General features: G+C 47.3%; 1 protein-coding gene across 1 annotated transcript; it reads right to left on the reverse strand.

The window, feature by feature from the left end:
- Window positions 1-4,187: 4,187 nt before the first annotated feature.
- STX5 (syntaxin 5) lies at window positions 4,188-17,671 on the reverse strand. Its single transcript, XM_087943456.1, has 11 exons — window positions 17,586-17,671; window positions 14,330-14,561; window positions 13,461-13,534; window positions 12,189-12,244; window positions 10,588-10,658; window positions 10,369-10,485; window positions 9,822-9,878; window positions 8,880-8,961; window positions 8,636-8,736; window positions 7,555-7,676; window positions 4,188-6,146 (listed from the first exon to the last, which is right to left on the reverse strand). The coding sequence occupies exons 2-11, from the start codon at window positions 14,540-14,542 to the stop codon at window positions 5,987-5,989; spliced, it is 1,053 nt and encodes a 350-aa protein (XP_087799582.1). The 5' UTR covers window positions 14,543-14,561; window positions 17,586-17,671; the 3' UTR covers window positions 4,188-5,986.
- Window positions 17,672-18,306: the final 635 nt, after the last annotated feature.

An 18,306-nucleotide genomic window follows, 5' to 3' on the forward strand; every position in this document is an offset into this window, starting at 1 on the left:
TTCCCTGTAAACCTTACTCCCTTCTATCACTTCTCCTCCCCACACTCAAGACAGCATCCCACAGTTCAACCCTGAGCTACAAAAAGTCCTCAACTTACAGCAGTTCGTTTAGCTGTTCAAAGTTACAGCAGCACTGAAAAAAAAAAACGACTCAGGACCACTTTTCACACTTACGACGGTTGCAGCTGTTGTTAAGTCGACTACCTGCACCCAGCATGGTTCTGTGTTCCCCCGGGGGGCCCCCCCTCAAACTTACGACCACAACTGAGCCCAAAACGCATGTCGCTAAGCGAAACATCTGTTAAGTGAGCTTCGCCTCATTTCACGACCTTTCTCGCCCCATGTTTTAAGGGAATCCCCCGCCGTTGGTAAGCGAGCAACAGGGTTGTTAAGTGAATCCGACCTCCCCATCGACTCTTGCTTGTCCGGAGGTCGCCAAAGGAGATCACGGGACCCCAGGAGACACAGCAACCGTCATAAATACGAGCCAGCCTGAACTTTGATCACCCGACCACGGGGGACGTTGCATTGGTCGTTAAGTGCGAAACGCCCGCCCTAAGTCCCCTTTGTTTCAGGGCCGTTGTCGCTTCAAACGGTCACTAAACGAACTGGTTGTCAACCGAGGACGGCCTGATCTCCTCCCCAACCCCATTCGAAGCCAGGATTTACACCCCGTGTTTCCTTAGGGAGCCCCAAAACTCAAGGCTCCCCCTTTTTTTCTTTTCCCCCATGACAACAACCCCGTCAGGTAGGCTGGGCAGAGAAAGACGCAGGTGGAGCTTCTTCTCGGGGGGCTCCAGCCCTCCCCCATCAGAATCCCCCCTCCTCGGTTTCCCAGGCAACGACCCCTCCCTCTTCCCCTCAGGGCCCCCTCCTTCCCAAGGGGCCTCCCTCGCACGACGACCCGTGAGGTAGGCCGGGACGGCCGAAGACTCTCTAGAGAAGCTCCCCACCACCACCACCGGTCCCCTCAAGGCCCCCGCTCGCCCCCTCACCGCTGTATTTCCCGCCGTCGGCCATGAAGGGAGCCCCGCTGACGGGCACCTCGGAGAACGACTCCCCGGCAAACACAAGAGAGGCCTCGGAAGAGAGTCCTTGGCCCGCCGGGCGCCGCCGCCGTCGTCGTGCGCTGCTGCTCCCGCCGCAACCGCCTCCGCTCGCCTTTCTTCTCGCCTCCCCCAAGTCTCCCCTCAGCGCGTCGCTCTCGAACGAAGGAGGCGAGCCGCCCAACGCGCAGGCGCGGCAGGCAACGCGCAGCCTCCGCCGCGAGGGGTTTCCGGTTGAGGGAGACACGGTTTCCGGCGAGCCGACCGCGCAGGCGCACCTTCCCCGCATCTCCCTCCTACACCCCCCACTTTGAGACCATAGACTTACAGACCATAGGCGGGAATTGGCAGAGTTGCCAACCTTTCAAAGCTTGTTTTATTAGGGTTGGCCCTGAATGGTGGTTTGGAGGGATGCTTTGCCCTGCACCTGTTGTTGGTGGGCTCCTAAGCAATGTTTGATGGGCTTATCAAAGTTGGAAGCGGTTGTTTTTTTTTTAAAAAGTAGTGAGGGTTAGAGTTGCATCGAAAAAAGTGACTTATGTCCATTTCTCACACTAATGACCATTGCACAACCCCCTGTGGTCACATGATCAAGATTCGGACGCTTGGCAACTGGCATGTACTTATGACAGTTGCGATGCCCCTGGGGGTCACGTTGAGGCAGGACATAAAAGAAGGAATATATTGCCTTGAGGGAGATATTAACATGATTTTTCTTGATATTGAAATGTGTGTATTAAACAAATGAAAAATGTCAGATCATAGGTTCCTCTGTCAGTCACTCACTCATATTGTCAAGGAGAAAGCTTTGTACAGATAACCTTGCAACAAAACCACAAGCGTACTGCCAGAAACTAGAAGCTGTGGAAATTCACCTTTGATATAGTTTATTGTCATTGCACCTCGTACAACGAAATCAAACGCCATCTTCAGTGCACATCATGATCATAACCATGAAAATAAACACATACATCCTTCACCCTGATTGAGAGGGGAAGGTATTTCGTTACTGTAGCCTAGCAACAGGGGAAGCTTTATTTCAAGTAACCAATGTGGTTTGCAGCTTCTGAAATGTATATATGTGAATGTAAAAATCTATAGGAAGTTGTTCAGCTGTTGGTTTGGCTAATTTGCTCTGAACCTTTGTGCAAATAAAACTATTTGATTCCAAGGTCTGAGCTTGACATGTCCTGCAACGCGATCCCCTTTTGCAGCCTGCTGACAAGCACCATCAATGCTTGAAAGCCAGATTCCTTAACAACCGTTTTACTACCCTAACAACTACAGTGATTCGCTTAACAACTGCAGGAAGAAAGGTCATAAAATGGGGGAAAAGTCACTCAACTGTTCTGAGCAAAGGAAAGTTTGGGTTCAATTGCAGTTGTAAGTCAAGGACTTACCTGTAATGGACAGCTGGATTACAGGAACTGCAAAGTGGTTTAAGATGCCCAGAGAAAGGAAATGCTTTTAAATCCTATGAAAATATTGCTGTACTTGGGGAAAATTTAGGTCACGTGCCATGCTAACAAAGCTGGCATGGTGTCTGAACATTTTAAAATGTAATTTATATCCAATGATCCAAAGACTGGCGAGTTTAGATGACGATAAAGATGCTACCCTGAGGTGCTGTATAGATAGTCCTCGACTTACAATAATTAGGACCACGACTTCTGTTGCTAAACAAGATGGTTACGTGATTCGTCATGCCCAATTTTACAACTTTTTTTTTTTTGGCCACGGTTGTAAAGTGACTCATTGTGAGTGCCTGCACGTGTTAGGTGTGACTTTGGCTGTTGCTATTATTGCACCCTTAAGGAAGTGACCTCATGACATACTAAACACCCCTCTTTTAAATGCATCCTAAACAGATTAAGTCAGTCTTCTCGATTTGCAGGCCAAAACTAAAACTAAATTAATCCCACAGACTGGATTCACACATTATCTCTGCATTGGCTGAATGTTGTCTCCAGAACCAAAGCAGATGTCCCCAAAGTGCTTTTTCAAGAGGCAACTGGACTTTTTTTCCCTTGAAGAGGTTTCGCTCCTCATCCAAGAAGCTTCTTCAGCTCTTCTCGGATGAGGAGCAGCAAGAAAGTCTGATGGAGAGTATACGTGGATGAGAACTTTGGATAGAAATGTCTTGAAGAAAAACAAGAAAGTCTGATGGAGAATCTCCACAGACTATTATTGTTGCTTTTTCACAAGTATACGTTGTAATGAAATGGATGAGGAGCGACGTCTTCAAGAAAAGAATCTCACAGACTATTAACCGTTGTAATGAGGAAGCCTTGGATGAAGTCTTCAAAGAAAAACCAAGAGTCTGACGGAGAATCTCCACAGACTATTATTGTTTGCTTTTTCACAAGTATACGTTGTAATGAGGAAGCTTCTTGGATGAGGAGCGAAATGTCTTCAAAGAATAACCAAGAAAGTCTGATGGAGAATCTCCACAGACTATTATTGTTGCTTTTTCACAAGTATACGTTGTAATGAGGAAGCTTCTTGGATGAGGAGCGAACGTCTTCAAAAAAACCAAGAAAGTCTGACTGAGAATCTCCACAGACTATTATTGTTTGCTTTTTCACAAGCATACGTTGTAATGAAGAAGCTTCTTGGATGAGGAGTGAAACGTCTTCAAAGAATAACCAAGAAAGTCTGATGGAGAATCTCCACAGACTATTATTGTTTGCTTTTTCACAAGTATACGTTGTAATGAGGAAGCTTCTTGGATGAGGAGCGAACGTCTTCAAAGAAAAACCAAGAAAGTCTGACTGAGAATCTCCACAGACTATTTCTGTTTGCTTTTTCACAAGTATACGTTGTAATGAGGAAGCTTCTTGGATGAGGAGCGAACGTCTTCAAAGAAAAACCAAGAAAGTCTGACGGAGAATCTCCACAGACTATTATTGTTTGCTTTTTCACAAGTATACGTTGTAATGAAGAAGCTTCTTGGATGAGGAGCGAACGTCTTCAAGGAAAGACACCCAAGGGCCAGTTGCCTTTTGGAAAATCACTTTTGGCACAACCATGAACCCAGACGATTGAGAAACTCCCATCCCACCCACAAAAGTGGATGGTGAAGAGTTGAGAGGCATCCGACCAAGGCTGGCACACAAGACGCAGAAGGGGGTGGGATGTTGGTTTAAAGTCGGTTTTTCGTTTAATAAGTTTTCGGAGCACAAAGGAAGAGCTGGCACCGTTCGCTGCTGGAGTTCGGATCAGGAAACAGCTCCATCCCACCCACCACCCAGCTGCAGCGGGCAAATCGCCCATCACCCACCCCGGGTACTGGCAGAGTCTTTTCAGGAGGAGCAAGTTTTTTACAAAATGGAAGAAGATACCGACAGTCAGTGGGACATTAAGGGTTGTTGCAAAGTGGGTGTGTGAGGGAAGGAAGAGAACCCCAGCTCCTTAGTTAAGAAAAAAAAGAAAAGGAAAAGAAGGAAAGGAAAGGAAAGGAAGTCACAGTTCAGCCACCATAACTAGGCCAAGAGAGAGAGATGACATGGCCTCAGCCTAGGCTGTTTTTTTTCTTTTTAAAGGAAGATGAAACAATATGTTTTATGAAATCTCCGGTAGTGTAAAAATTAAGTTTGGGGAAAGCAGGAATGCTTGAGAGAGGAAGAACCGTTGAAGCTGAACTGGAAGTGGAACAGCTGTACTGGGAACGGGGAGGCAGAAAAATCTCACCTGGCCCAAGGCTGCTGAACTGAAGCGCCCAGAGCTTTTCGGGATCAGCCAGGCTGAAATTTACAGGCATTGTGGGGGGATGTTAATAGTTTGAGGTGCGCAGATTCTTTGCTCCTGTAGCAGAGAAGGAGAAGGAGAAGAGAAGAAGGGAAGAGGAGGAAAGGAGGAGGAAAGAAGGAAGAAGAGGAGGACAAGGGGAGGGGGAGCAGGAGGAGAAGGAGAGGAGGAAAAGAGGAAGGGAGGAGGAGGAGGAAAGCCTGCGAATTGGGTTGAAGAACTGGGGTTCCTATCCAACAGTGAGCAAGAACTGATCTGCCATTCCAGCTTAGTAACTTTAGAGAAGACACACTTGGTCAGCAAGGCTCAAATGTGCTACAAAAACCTGCCTACTGGGTAAGGTGGGGAGGGTCTGTCTTCAGAGGGAGAGAGCAGCTGGGCAAAGGGCCTGGTTTACTCCCCCTGCTAGGGAAAAACCTCTCCCCGAAAAAGAAGATAACTTAAAATACGTTAAAACGAGGAAGGGAATGCGGCCTTCTGGGGTGTGTGGCCATGCTCCACCTGGCTCCTGAAAAACCCAGCTCTCTCCTCGCCGGGAACCAAGGAGGAAGGCCTGGAAGTTGGACTCTGTTCTGAAATACTCATATATTTGTTTTAAAAATAAAATAATAATAATAATAATAATAATAAAGAGGGTCGTGGTTAGCACACCCGAGGGAGGAGAGAATATACAACACAATAAAGGAGGAAGGAAGATACTGGTCCCAGCTACCCCATCGCTGCTCGACCTGGCAGCTTCAACGGGGTGGACTTCAACTCCCAGAATCCCCCCCAGCCAGCACGCTTTAAGGTGGGGTGGACTTCAAGACCCATGGCTGGCTGGGGAATTCTGGGAGTTGAAGTCCACCCCTCTTAAAACCCGGCTAGGATGAGCAACGCAGCACTAACGTCCCATATAATTGGGGGGAGGGGGTTGTCTGCCGCAGGGCCCTCCCCAGCCTCGTCCCAAATGCTCTCCCAACGAGAAGTGGGGGGGGGGACAGCCTCATTTTCGGGCCGAAGGAACCGCAGCGAAGGGAAAGGCAGGGTGGGCGGTCTTCGGCTGTGGGCTCAAGGCGAGAGCGGCCATCGCCCGCTCTGGCCAGGGCCAGCCATTCGCAAAAAAAGTGGCAGTGTCCAAGTGTCCGTCACGGCTCAGGAAGGACGAGGAGGAAGGGGAAAGGGGAGTTCGAGCCCCCCTTCCTCCTCCTCCCTCAGGCGAAGAAGACCACGAAGATGATGAAGAAGACGATCAGGATGAGGAAGATCTTCACCATCAGCCACCGGTTGGAGGAGACCGACTGGAAGTACTTCAGGATCTCCATGTGGGCGCCCTCCACGTTCAGCTGGGTGTCCTCCACGTTGGCGTCGATTCTACATTTAGGGGCAGGATTGCAGGGGGGAAAAAATTGAGGAATGGGCTTCCTTAGAAGAAGAGCCCCCCCCACCCACTTGCCTTAAGCTACCTAGAAGGAAAGTCCCAACTTTCTGGTTATCCTTTTGAAGATGTTTTGCTTCTCACCCAAGAAGCTTCTTCAGCTCTGACTGGATGGTGGAGGATGGAAGGATTGATACTCTTTGCAGACAAGCTGGTCGTTTGCATCCTTTTTAGAGGGCAGTTGAGGCCACTTGGGAGGCCTGTCTCTTTCCTCAGGGTCAGCTGAGTGGTGCAAATGGGTGTGGAGCCTTCTTGGGACTGTTGAAAGGATGGGTGGGTTTATACTCCTTGCAGACAGCTTGTCATTTGCATTCTTTGAGAGGGTCCTTGAGACTCCTTGGCCCCTCTCTCAATAGAGTGGGAGGGATATGACACCGTCTCTATCTCCAGTCTACAATAATGATCCTTTCAACGGTTCCCCAAAGGCTCCACCCCCCATTTGCACCACTCAGCTGACCCCGAGGACAGAGACAGGCCTCCCAAGTGGCCTCAACGACCCTCTAAAAGGATGCAAATGACCAGCTCTGTCTGTAAGGAATATCAATCCTTCCCTTCCCCACCATCCAGTCAGAGCTGAAGCAGCTGCTTGGATGAGAAGCGAAAACATCTTCAAAAGAAAAAAAACAAGAAAAGTCCAGTTGCCTCTTGGAAAAAAAAACAAAACACCACACCTTTGGGAACAACTGTGACCTTGGATGACTGAGAATCTCCATCAACATAAAAGGGGGGAAAAAAAATAGAGTTTTTAAAGGGGCTCCCATGTTGGTTGATGGTTGACTGCTATGTGCTTGGTTTTAAAGTTTTTAACAGCATATAGAACTTGGCTGTATGGTACGATGGGCAGCCAATACATTTTATAAATGAATAAACATGTTTGACATGTTCCCTTTACGACTGACCGCAGGGACGCTGCAGAAGCATCCCCTCAGCCTCTCCCCCCCCCGCCACCAATCCCAGCCCCCATAAGCTCAGGATGGGTCTCCTCCCCATCCTATCACCCGTTGCATGCTTAACCTTTTGAAGATCTCTGGGCCTCATGTCAGGAAAGGGCATTTCTGGGCACTTCTATCGCACCCCTGAACAGCCTGCTTGTCTGTTTTAATAGCTGCATCCAGGACGGGTGGGGCAGGGGGGGTCATTTCAGCAAAGCCAAATTTCCACTGCTGGGCGAGGCGGTCGTTAAGTCGAGGACTATTGTCCATCCATCACAGGTGGGGGCTACTAAGCGTTGCAGCCAATTCACCCCAACATAAACCAACTCTCTAAGGTTGTGGCTGCTTAACAAGCCACTGTGGGTGAGCGAGCCACAGCTTGCTTAGAGGAGCCAGCTGGGGGGCCTCTAACCTCTGGATTGTCTCTTCCTGTTCTTTGACCATGTGTGCCAGTTGTTGAAATATGGAGCCCAGCTCTACGATGGTTGATTCGATGTTCTGCATGGTGTCCGCCCGGCTCTGGATGTACGAATCCTGCCAAAAAAAAAAAAAGAGGGAAAAGTAAAGTTGGTGGGTTTTTTATTTTTTAAAGCTTAATAGCTCTTTCGGCGTTTTTCAAATCATTGTTTTGAAACATTAAACGTAGTGTGCAAAGCTTCAAGATGGCCTCCTTTAAACCCGGCGATCTTATTTACAAATTTAATGCAAAAAGCCGGGGGGAGAGGGGAGCAAACAGACTGGGATGGATGGATGGATGGAGACAGGGAAGATGATGGAGAGATATATAGATAAATGATAGAAAGGGAGATAGGAATAGATAAAATGGATGAGAGTTAGATATAAATAGAGAGTAGAAATAGAGTAGATATAGAGAGAAGAGATAGAGATGAGAAGATAGATAGGAGAGAGAAAGAATGAAAATGATAGGAGAGAAAGAATGATAGATAGATAGATAGATAGATAGATAGATAGATAGATAGATAGATAGATGATAGATAGATAGATGAGATAGATGATAGATAGATAGATAGATAGATAGATAGATAGATAGATAGATAGATAGATAGATAGATAGATAGGGAGAGAGAGAGAGAGAGAGAGAGAGAATGATAGATAGGAGAGAAAGAATGACAGAAAGACAGACAGACAGATAGATAGGTAGAATGAGATGAGATAGATAGATAGAGAGAGAGAGAGAAAGATAGGAGAGAAAGAATGACAGACAGACAGACAGACAGACAGACAGACAGACAGACAGAATGAGATGAGAAAGATAGATAGATAGATAGATAGATAGAGAGATAGATAGATAGATAGGAGAGAGAGAGAGAGAAAGAGAGAGAGAGAGGAGAATGATAGATAGGAGAGAAAGAATGACAGATAGAATGAGATGAGAATGATAGATAGATAGGAGAGAGAGAGAGAGAGGAGAATGATAGATAGAACGAACAACATTCAACATCCTCCTTTATGTGCCCTCATCTCCATGGCACCTGTTCATTGATTAATTGCAACTGCTGACTCGTCCGATTGTCCATGTCAATGGCCACATCTCCCGAGTACCGACGCTCGTCCTGAAGCATGCTGGAGCCCACTGCAGGAGGAGACAATGTCAGAAGCGGCGCCTCCAGGGACGGCCGAAAGTTTCACACACACACATACACATCCTCCTTCCTCAGCCCAAAGTGATCCCCACCATGGCGGATTCTACCCACCCGACAGAGTGGGGGAACTCACCTAGGTTGTTTGAAGGAAAAGGCGTGGTGGCCACCGGGGGACGGGAGAAATGTTCTCGCCGACTTTTCTGCTGCTTAAGATTCTGGGGAAGGAGGACAGGTGGGGGGAGAGGAAGGGCCAGGGGATTAGAGAGGGGCCAGGCAGACTGTTTCATACCCCTCCCCTCTCTCACACTGTATGTTATCTATCATCTACCAATCAATCGTCTTATCTTTTTCCTTCCTTCCACTCTCCCTTCTCTTCCCTCTCTCTTTCCCTTCCTTTCCATCTTCATCTCTTTCCTTCCTCCCCTTCCCTATCTTCTTCCTCCCTCTCAATTCCTTCCTTCCTTCCTTCCTCCTCCTATTTCTCCCTCCCTATTTCCTCCTCCTCCCCTATCTTCTTTCCTTTCTCCTTCTTTCCCAATCTATCTCCTTCCTTCCTTTCCTCCCCTATCATCTTCCTCTCTCTCTATCTCCTTCCTTCCTTCCTTCCCTTCCTTCCCCCCTCCCCTGCCCTCAACAGCTAAGTAATTTAAAAGGGCTACTGCAATCTTTTTCCTTCCTTTTTCCTTCCCTTCCTTCCCTTCAGCTCCTTCCTTCCTTCTTTCCTTTCTCCCTTATTTCTCCCCTTCCCTATCTTCTTCTCCCCTCTCAATCTCCTTCCTTCTTTTCCTCCCCTATCATCTTCCTCTCTCTCGATCTCTTCCTTCCTTCCTTCCTTCCTTCCTTCCTTCCTTCCTTCCTTCCTTCCTTCCTTCCTTCCTTCCTTCCTTCCTTCCTTCCCCCTCCCTGCCCTCAACAGCTAAGTAATTTAAAAGGGCTACTGCAATCTTTTTCCTTCCTTTTTCCTTCCCTTCAGCTCCTTCCTTCCTTCCTTCCCCCTCCCCTCCCTCCCAACAGCTACTGCAACAGCAACCCCCCAGGGTAAAGCATGACAACCACAGCTTGACCAGTAACTCACCTCCGTCCGCACCTCCAAAACGGACTTGAAATCATTGGACATGGAAGCCAACTTCGACTAGAAAGGGAAGAAAAAAGGGGGAGTCAAAAGACAAAAATCAGACTTCCTTGTCCTGCTCAGGGGCCCAGAAAAAAACTTCCCACCGTTTTTTCTTGTTACTGGTGCTGCCCTTCCCTGAGCAGAATGTCCTAGCAGGGCGAATGTTTTACAGCAGGTGTCCAACCTTGGCAACTTTAAGACTTGTGGACTTCAACTCCCAGAATTCCTCAGCCAGCTTTGCTGGCTGAGGAATTCTGGGAGTTGAAGTCCACAAGTCTTAAAGTTGCCAAGGTTGGACACCTGTTTACAGGAAGCCTATTTTAGACGCGCCAAGGATTAGCTCGGGGTACCTGACACTTCGGCGCCAGGGGAAAAGCAAGGCCCAGGTTCAATCCTGCGAGAAGGGCACCGTGGCAGCCTTTCCCTCACCGATCTCCTCCCAGCTCCCCAATATTTTTTAGAAAATCTTAAAAAGTTTTGCTGTTTTTCCGCGGCTCCGAAGCCTCACCTGCAGAGAAACGACCACCGTGTTGGAGTGGGTTTGCACATGCCTGCCGCTCAGGCTGCTTTTGGCTTTCACAAACTCCTGAAGTTGCGCGATTTGTTTGTTCAGGCTGTTGATGTCCTGCCAGGAGGAAGGAGCCGGTTTGAGGGAATAGAAGGGCAGTGAGAACCGAGAGAGGCAGCTGCGTGTTCTTTTCAGCCCGCAGGCTCCGGACTTGCTTACCTGCTTGATGATGTAGGTCAGCTCCTCTATCTCTACCGCCTTGTCGTCGAAGAGCGATTTCCGTTTGGCCACTGAGTAGGCAGAGAGTCAGATCCAGGGTCATTATTTTTTTCTTTTGCCTGCCTTTCCTGTATCCCCCCAGCAACCACTCTGTCCTCTCAATCTCTATTTTCTTATATCTTCCTTCCTTCCTTCCTTCCTTCCTTCCTTCCTTCCTTCCTTCCTTCCTTCTTTCCTTCCTCTTCCACCCCCAACCCATCTCTTCACCAATCCCATCCATCTCTATCTCCTGCCTCCTCCCTACTCTTTTCCTTGCTTTTCCCTTTTCCATCCTCTCCTTTTCTCTTTCCTTTCCCATCTTCCTTTCTCCTCCTTCCTTTTCTTATTTCTTCCTCCCTCTCTTTCCCTTCCTTTCTCCCTCCCTTTTCCTCTTTCCCTTCCTCCCTTCCTTCTCCTATTTCTTCCTCCTTCTATTTCCCTTCCTTTCTCCCTCCTTTTTCCTCTTTCCCTTCCCATCTTCCTTTCCTCTCCTCTCCTCTCCTTTCTCCCTTCCCATTTTCTGTTTTGTTTTTTGTTTTTGGATTGTAATGCAACAGCCAGGAGGCTTCCTTCTTCCTTGACTGCATTTTAGCACTCTGAAACCAGTTCGGGCTGAAAAGAACAGCAAGCAATAAATATCCAGGCTGGAAATTTTCCAGTGAAGGTTGATGTGTCTCCGGTTTGTTTTATACGTCATGCTTGATTAAAACAGGCAGCTAGAGTGGCAGGCCTCTAGTTTAGCAGGCTGCAACTCGAGAATTATTTTTAAAATCTGTTGAGGGAGGAGCAACAGCAGCAGCAGGATCTCTCCCATTCCAATTTGGACAAATATATATATATATGTTACTTAAACACAGTGTTCACACGGAGTCCTTGGTATACTCAGAGCTTGGCTGTATGCCTGCAGATATTTCTAAGCATTGATGATGTGAGTCAGTCAACAAATGTCTGTGAGCAAACAACCAAAGCTCAGAGAGCAGCAAGGATCCAACAGTCCTTCGCTTTCTCCTCCGCTCTGCAAACCTCACTCCCTTCTGGCCCTGATAATGTTACCTAGTACGGTCATGAAACATCTGCAAGAAACCAAGCAAACTCAGAAAAGCACTAAGGACCCCACAGTCCTCCTCCTCCTCTCCTTTTCCATCTCCACTCCACAATCCCCCCTTCCTTCTAGCCCTGATATTACCTAGTAGAGTCGTGAAACGTCTGCAAGAAAACAAGCCCAGATAGCACCAAAGACCCCACCGTCCTCTTCCTCCTTTACCCATTCTCCTCCTCCTCCATTCCACAACGGTCACTCCCTTCTAGCACTGATGACGTTCCCTAGTTGGGTCGTGAAACGTCTGCCAGAAAACAACCAAGCTCAGAAAGTACCAAAGGACTCTAACAGTCCAACCCTGACCTACAAATATTCTCTTCGATTCACAGCCAGCTGACAGTTTTCTCATTCCTGCATTTCTCCCGCTTGCCATTAATGGAGCTGATGCCTCTCCGTGATCCAAAAAAAAAATTACTATGCGTTACAGTTGCATAAATCTTTGCGTAAATCCCAAGATACTCACAAATTGTTAGCTTTTCTAGCTTGGCAAAGGTGTTGCTGAGATCTTTCCCAATGCGCCTGAGAATCACAAGAGACGGGCTGTCAAATACAACACCAAATCTTTGACAGACAATACCGTTTCCCACTGTGAACTACCTTCTGACCAAGTTATAGGTAGTCCTGAATCTATAATGGTAATTGAGGCCAGTATTACAGTTGTCAATTGTAAAGTCGAGGAATTACAGGGCCGCACCCAATTTTATGGCATTTTTGTAGCGATGCTGCCTTAAAAGACTAAGATAATAATAAGAGTTGGAAGGAACCTTAGAGGTCCTCCAGGCCAACCCCCTGCTCAAACAGGTGATTTTATAACATTCCAGACAAATAGTGGTCCAATCTCTTCTTAAAAACCTCCACCCACAGCTTCTGGAGGCAAGTTGTTCTGCTGGTTAATAGTTCCCACTGTCAGGAAATTTCTCCTTAGTTCTAAGTTGCTTCTCTCCTTGATTAGTTTCCACCCGTTGCTTCTTGTCCTGCCTTCAGGTGCTTTGGAGAATAGCTTGACTGTCAAGAGTATATTCATTAACTGGCAGAGACATGGTTAACAAAGTCAGCAAGTGAGTAAGCATGGCAACAGACCAGCCAAGGAGAGCTGACAGCCTGGGTGTAGTTTGGCTGTGTGCTTTGCTGAGAATTGGAAGAGAAACTAACTTTCTTGCTAACTGAAACTGGTCTCTGCTCTGAGCTGCTGCTGCTGCTTGTGTTTCCGCTGATGTTAAGTTGAAAGAATCTACAAATGGTATTGTAAACTTTACTTCATATTGTGTTTATAAAGAAGTTAATGATCCTGCTGAATCAGTGTGTTTTCTGGACTTGAATTTATGCTGCAAACTCTAACATTGACTTCCTTTTCTTTGAGGCAGCCCCTCAAATATTGAAACCCTGCTATCATGTCTCCCATAGTCCTTCTTTTCAATAAACTAGACATACTTAATTCCTGCAAATGTTATTTGTATGTTATTCGTATGTTTTATCCTCCAGCCCCCTTTTCTGCACTCTTTCCACAGTCTCAACATCTTTTTTATATAGTGGTGACACTGGATAAAATATTCCAAGTGCGGCCTTATCAAAGCCTTACAAAACAGTATTAACTCTTCACATGCTCTTGATTCTATCCCTCTGTTAACGCAGCCTGAGACTGCATACCCATTTCAGCAGCCATCAGTGTCTCCACGCAGCCCACCCTGACTTAACGGGTCAACCTTGCTAGACATAAACGGCCCAAGGTGCTTACTTAGCCATGAGAGTAAATTCACTTCTTTGCCGTATGGCTCCACTCTGAGCCGGCTTGTTTACGTGAAGCCCATTCTGGAAATGGAAAAGCAGAAAGAGAAAAATGGCTTTTTTTACTCCATCAAAAACCAAAGTCTACATATCCTTACTTTTCCGGGGTGGGTGGGAAAAATATTAATTTAGGTTGTGCATTTTCCTACGCTGGGCAGGAGACCAACGGCCACTTCCTGTCTTTTTAAGATTTCAATCACAGCAGGGAAAACCAGCTGTTTATTCCTGCCAGCCAAACAATCTCACACTGAGAATCATCCAAAGGGCAAAGCTGAAAATTTTGGCACAGTGGTGGTGGGGGGGGGAAAGCAATTTGTAGTCGGAATTACACTGGAAAATGGGAAGTTGGTTCTGACTTCTTTTCCACAAGACTGCCAGGACTGAAGGGAGAAAACATTTCCCACTTCTTCTCTCGTCCCAGAAAACTCCTCGGAAAGAAAATAGGGATAGAATAAATCAATTTTCTTCCAGGCATCTGGATTTCAAGCTACAAAGAACCTCTGATTTTTTAAAGAGAGTTTTGTGGGAGGTGCAGAGGGTGAACAAGCTTTTAAAATGCTCGGGGCCAAACCAGCAGGGTTGGGAGGGTGAATTTCTGCAGGTCGGATTTCTACCTTTCTAACTGCATTGAAGCACCATTTCTATGGATTTTTTTCTTCACGCTATCAGGACTCCGTGAGACCAAAATACAACCCCAAGCTTTTCGTAAGGTGCTGCCTTCTACAACGTCAACCCCGCCTCGGTCCAGGGTTCAACGGGATCAAAGCAGCATCGAGCATCGGGGTCTTCCTTGCCCCCCCCCCCGCCTCCCCTACTCACTTCTCTGCTTTGCAAGGACTTGCAGGCCGAGCGGAACTCGTGGGTGCGGTCCTGACATGACATGGCGTCCCACTGAGGTTGGGGAAGGCTGATGGGGGCAGCAGTGGTTGCCGCAGGAGGGGCACCCAGCGGAGAGAAAGCTTGCGTCTGGGACGGCCCCAGGTAAACGCCTTCTTCAGTGTTTTGGGAGCCGTGGCGTTTCCTCGTATTCATGGAGGCTCATAACCTGTGGCTGTAGGGAAGAAAGAGATTAGAGGAGAGCAGGGTGGGAAGCAACCTTTACTTTACTTGACTGTCATTGCACCTCGTACAATGAAATTAAATGCAATCTTCAGTGTACATTATACATAAAAAAAAAATAAAACAAAAACACACATCCTTCACTCTCTACACTATTGAATTGAAAACTATTGTATTAATATCAGTCTGGAACCCACATTACGTATCTGATATTAACACAGTTGAGAAAGTCTAGAAATATTTCACAAGAAGAGTTCTCCACCCCTCTACTCGTTGCAGAAGACCTTATGCCACCAGACTTGAAATTCTAGAACTAGAAAATCTAGAACTACGCCGCCTTCGGTCTGATCTAAGTATGGTATATAAAATCATACATTGCAATGTCCTACCTGTCAATGAATACTTCAGCTTCAACCATAACAACACAAGAGCACACAATAGATACAAACTCATGGTTAACCGCACCAAACTTGATTGCAGGAAATACAACTTCAGCAATACAACTTCAGCAAGTCAATGTCTGGAATACTCTACCTACCCCTTTGCTTGAGCAAGAGACCCCATATGAAAGATTACCATGAAATATGGCTACCATTTTAATATATCCATATCTATTTGTAAATATTTGTCCCACGTGAATTTGTTCCTCTTTTGGTTTAGTTTTATTTTCTTTTTCTTTCTGCAGGATCATTGTTGCATATTGTTTATTTATTAAAATAGAATTACTTTTGTTTTCAATTACTAGAAGCAAAACAAAATAAAAAAAAGAACAAGGGAAACTTTTAATTTATGCGTATGAAAGCTGGAACATAAAGAGCTGACACAAAACTAAAAATGAAAGACACAACAAGCATGGAGATTTTTTCTAAATAACACCCAAGACTGAAACTGAATAGGAAAAACCAACAATATGCCACAACTCTGAACTTCCTGACAAAAGTGAAACTTCTCTATTTAAGTCACTTGTTGAAACTACCTAAGTCAGCTTTTCTAACCTTTAGAGCAAACTGTTTATTTGACAAAGCCGGATTGTTTTGTTTTTTCTGCCTGACTTCTCAAGTGCCATAAAATCAATCTGATCCAAGTTTCCCTAATCTGTGTTCATGCAACAATGGTTGGGTGGGAAAGTACCTATTTTGTCAACAGTGCAATACTTCAATTATCAGTAGAAACTATTTGTAGCTCGGGGGTCGAACTGTGGGGTCCTTGATGTTCTCTGAGCTTGGTGGTTTTCTTGAGGATGGTTTGTGATCCAACTAGGTAACAATCATCAGTGCTAGTGGGGAGTGGGGCTTTTGGGGAGGAGGAGGAGGAGAAAGAGAACTGTGGGCTCCTTGGTGCTCTCTAAACTTGGTGGTTTTCTTGCAGATGTTTCATGCCCAACTAGGTAACGTCATCAGTGCTAAAGGGAAGTTTGTAGAGAGGAAGAAGAAGAAGAGGAGGAAGAGGAGGATTGTGAGGTCCTTGATGCTCTCTGAGCTTGATGGTTTTCTTGCAGACGTTTCATAACCCAACAAGGTAGCTTCATCAGTGCTAGAAAGGAATGGGGTTTGTTGCAAATGCCCCTTCTAATACTGATGACATTATCTAGTCTGGCAGTGAAACGCCTGCAAGAAAACCACCAAGCTCAGAGAGCACCAAGGGCCTCACTTCAATCATCATTAGGCCAATCACTTACCATGAAATTAAAATAAACTATTATGGGGTCCCTGAATGGTCTCCTGTTCAGGAACTGGCAAAACCCAACCCTGCTTATTAGCTTCACCAAGTTTGCTACATCATACAGGCAATGTCTTTTTTTTGGCCTCCCCATTTCAGTGGGGAGAATTGAGGAATGACCCCCTTATTAATATGTTCTGCCTGAGCATATGGAAAGAAAATATATCTAAATATTGCTGAAGGGAAGATAGAAATTCTACGTATAACGATGTTTTATTCTAATGCCAGAAAACAATGAAAAGCAAGAAACAAAAACTTTTCGTTGCACCAAAATCCTACACTTGCTGCAGTCAGCTGATGGCAACAAACACAAGAAAACCTTCCCTCCTCAATTTATTTCACCACATCCCTGCGAGGTAGGTTCGGTCGAAAGGCAGGAAGTGATCGAAGCCCGCGAAGTTGACTGGCAGGTGGAGGGGAGGATTTGAACCTGGACCTCCAAGTCTGATCTAGCTCTTATAGCCAAAGGAAAGAGAGGAAGGAAGGAAAAATAATCTGACCCTCCCGAGCGAACACAGACACCCAATTTGGGTTGAACCACCAGGCTGGGGAGGATGGGAGGTGTAGCTCAAGTGGGTCAGGGACCTCTAATCTCACCCCATCAGGCTGGGGAGGATGGGAAATGTAATTTAATTGGCTCGGGGACATCTACTCCCCTCACCTCACCATACTGGGGGAGGATGGGAGATGTAGTTCAAGTGGCTCAGGGACATCTACACCCCTCACCTCACCATACAGGGGACGATGGGAGATGTAGTTCAAGTGGCTCGGGGACATCTACTCCCTCACCCTCACCTCACCCCTCACCTCACCATACAGGGGACGATGGGAGATGTAGTTCAAGTGGCTCGGGGACATCTACTCCCCTCACCTCACCATACTGGGGAGGATGGGAGATGTAGTTCAAGTGGTTCAGGGACATCTACTCCCTCACACACCAGGCCTCATCACTCCCTCACACCCCAGGCTGGGGAGGATGGGAGATGTGAGTTCAAGTGGCTCAGGGACATCTACTCCCCTCACCCCACCAGCTGGGGAGCATGGGACATCAGCCTAGGGACAACGGGAAAGAAACCGGGAGGGGGCCAGGGAAAGAAATCCACGGGGGACCCCAAAGGAGGGGGCACCCTCGAGGCGAAGCAGCGGGGGAAGGGGGAGCCATTTCGAGGGGACACCAACAGGAAAAGGGGTGACGCGGAAGGGGAGAACCCCCCAGTCCGTCAGAGGGGGAACTTTTACGGGGGACAACCCCGCCAAGGGCCAACCCCACCCACCCCCATCTCCGCCAGGCACTCACCAATCCCGCGGATCCGGAGCGGCTCTCGGCGTCGCTGGCTCCGAACACCGGCCTCCGCGTCGAACAGCCAAACACGGCGAAAAGAGGGCGGGCCCCGACGTCACTGCCACGTACCCGCTCAGCTGATGGCGTCACACGCACGGCGCCGCCGCGCCGCGCCCCTCGCGCGGCTTCCTGCCGGCCGTCGTACTGGTGACGTTTGAAGGAGAGGAAGGGCGGGAGGACAGTTGCTAGGCGACCCGGGAGGACTTTTGAGAGGCGTCGGGAAAGCGAGGACTGCGTTCCCTCATGGTTGCTAAGGCAACCAAAGCAAACAGGGCCTAGTGCCTTTCCTCAGCCTTACTTGAGCGTAGGCTCTCTTGAACTCCCAACAGTCTCTTCTCTCCATAGACAAGCAGCCATTTCCCAGCAGTTAGGCAGGCAGTGTCGCGATATCTAGAAGCTGCTGGGGTGCAACAGGAAGAATTTCAATGTTTAGAAAGGCTGCACCTGTGCATTGGTACAATGCAAGGATGTGGACTTCAACTTCCATAATTCTCACCCATGGCCATGCTGGCTGTGGAATTCTGGGAGTTGAAGTCCCTATGTCTGGAACGGGCCAAAGGTGCTGAAACCAATACCAAGGAAGACAAAAAGCAGATTTTCAGCCGATCAAAATTTTTATTTATTTTTCTTCCCCACACATTGCATTGGATTGACACTCTATCACTCCCCCCAGCCA

Source organism: Notechis scutatus, chromosome 14, assembly GCF_049901735.1.
Source record: "Notechis scutatus isolate UNSWTSFEM ecotype Mainland chromosome 14, rNotScu1.2, whole genome shotgun sequence".
Lineage (NCBI taxonomy): Eukaryota > Metazoa > Chordata > Lepidosauria > Squamata > Elapidae > Notechis > Notechis scutatus.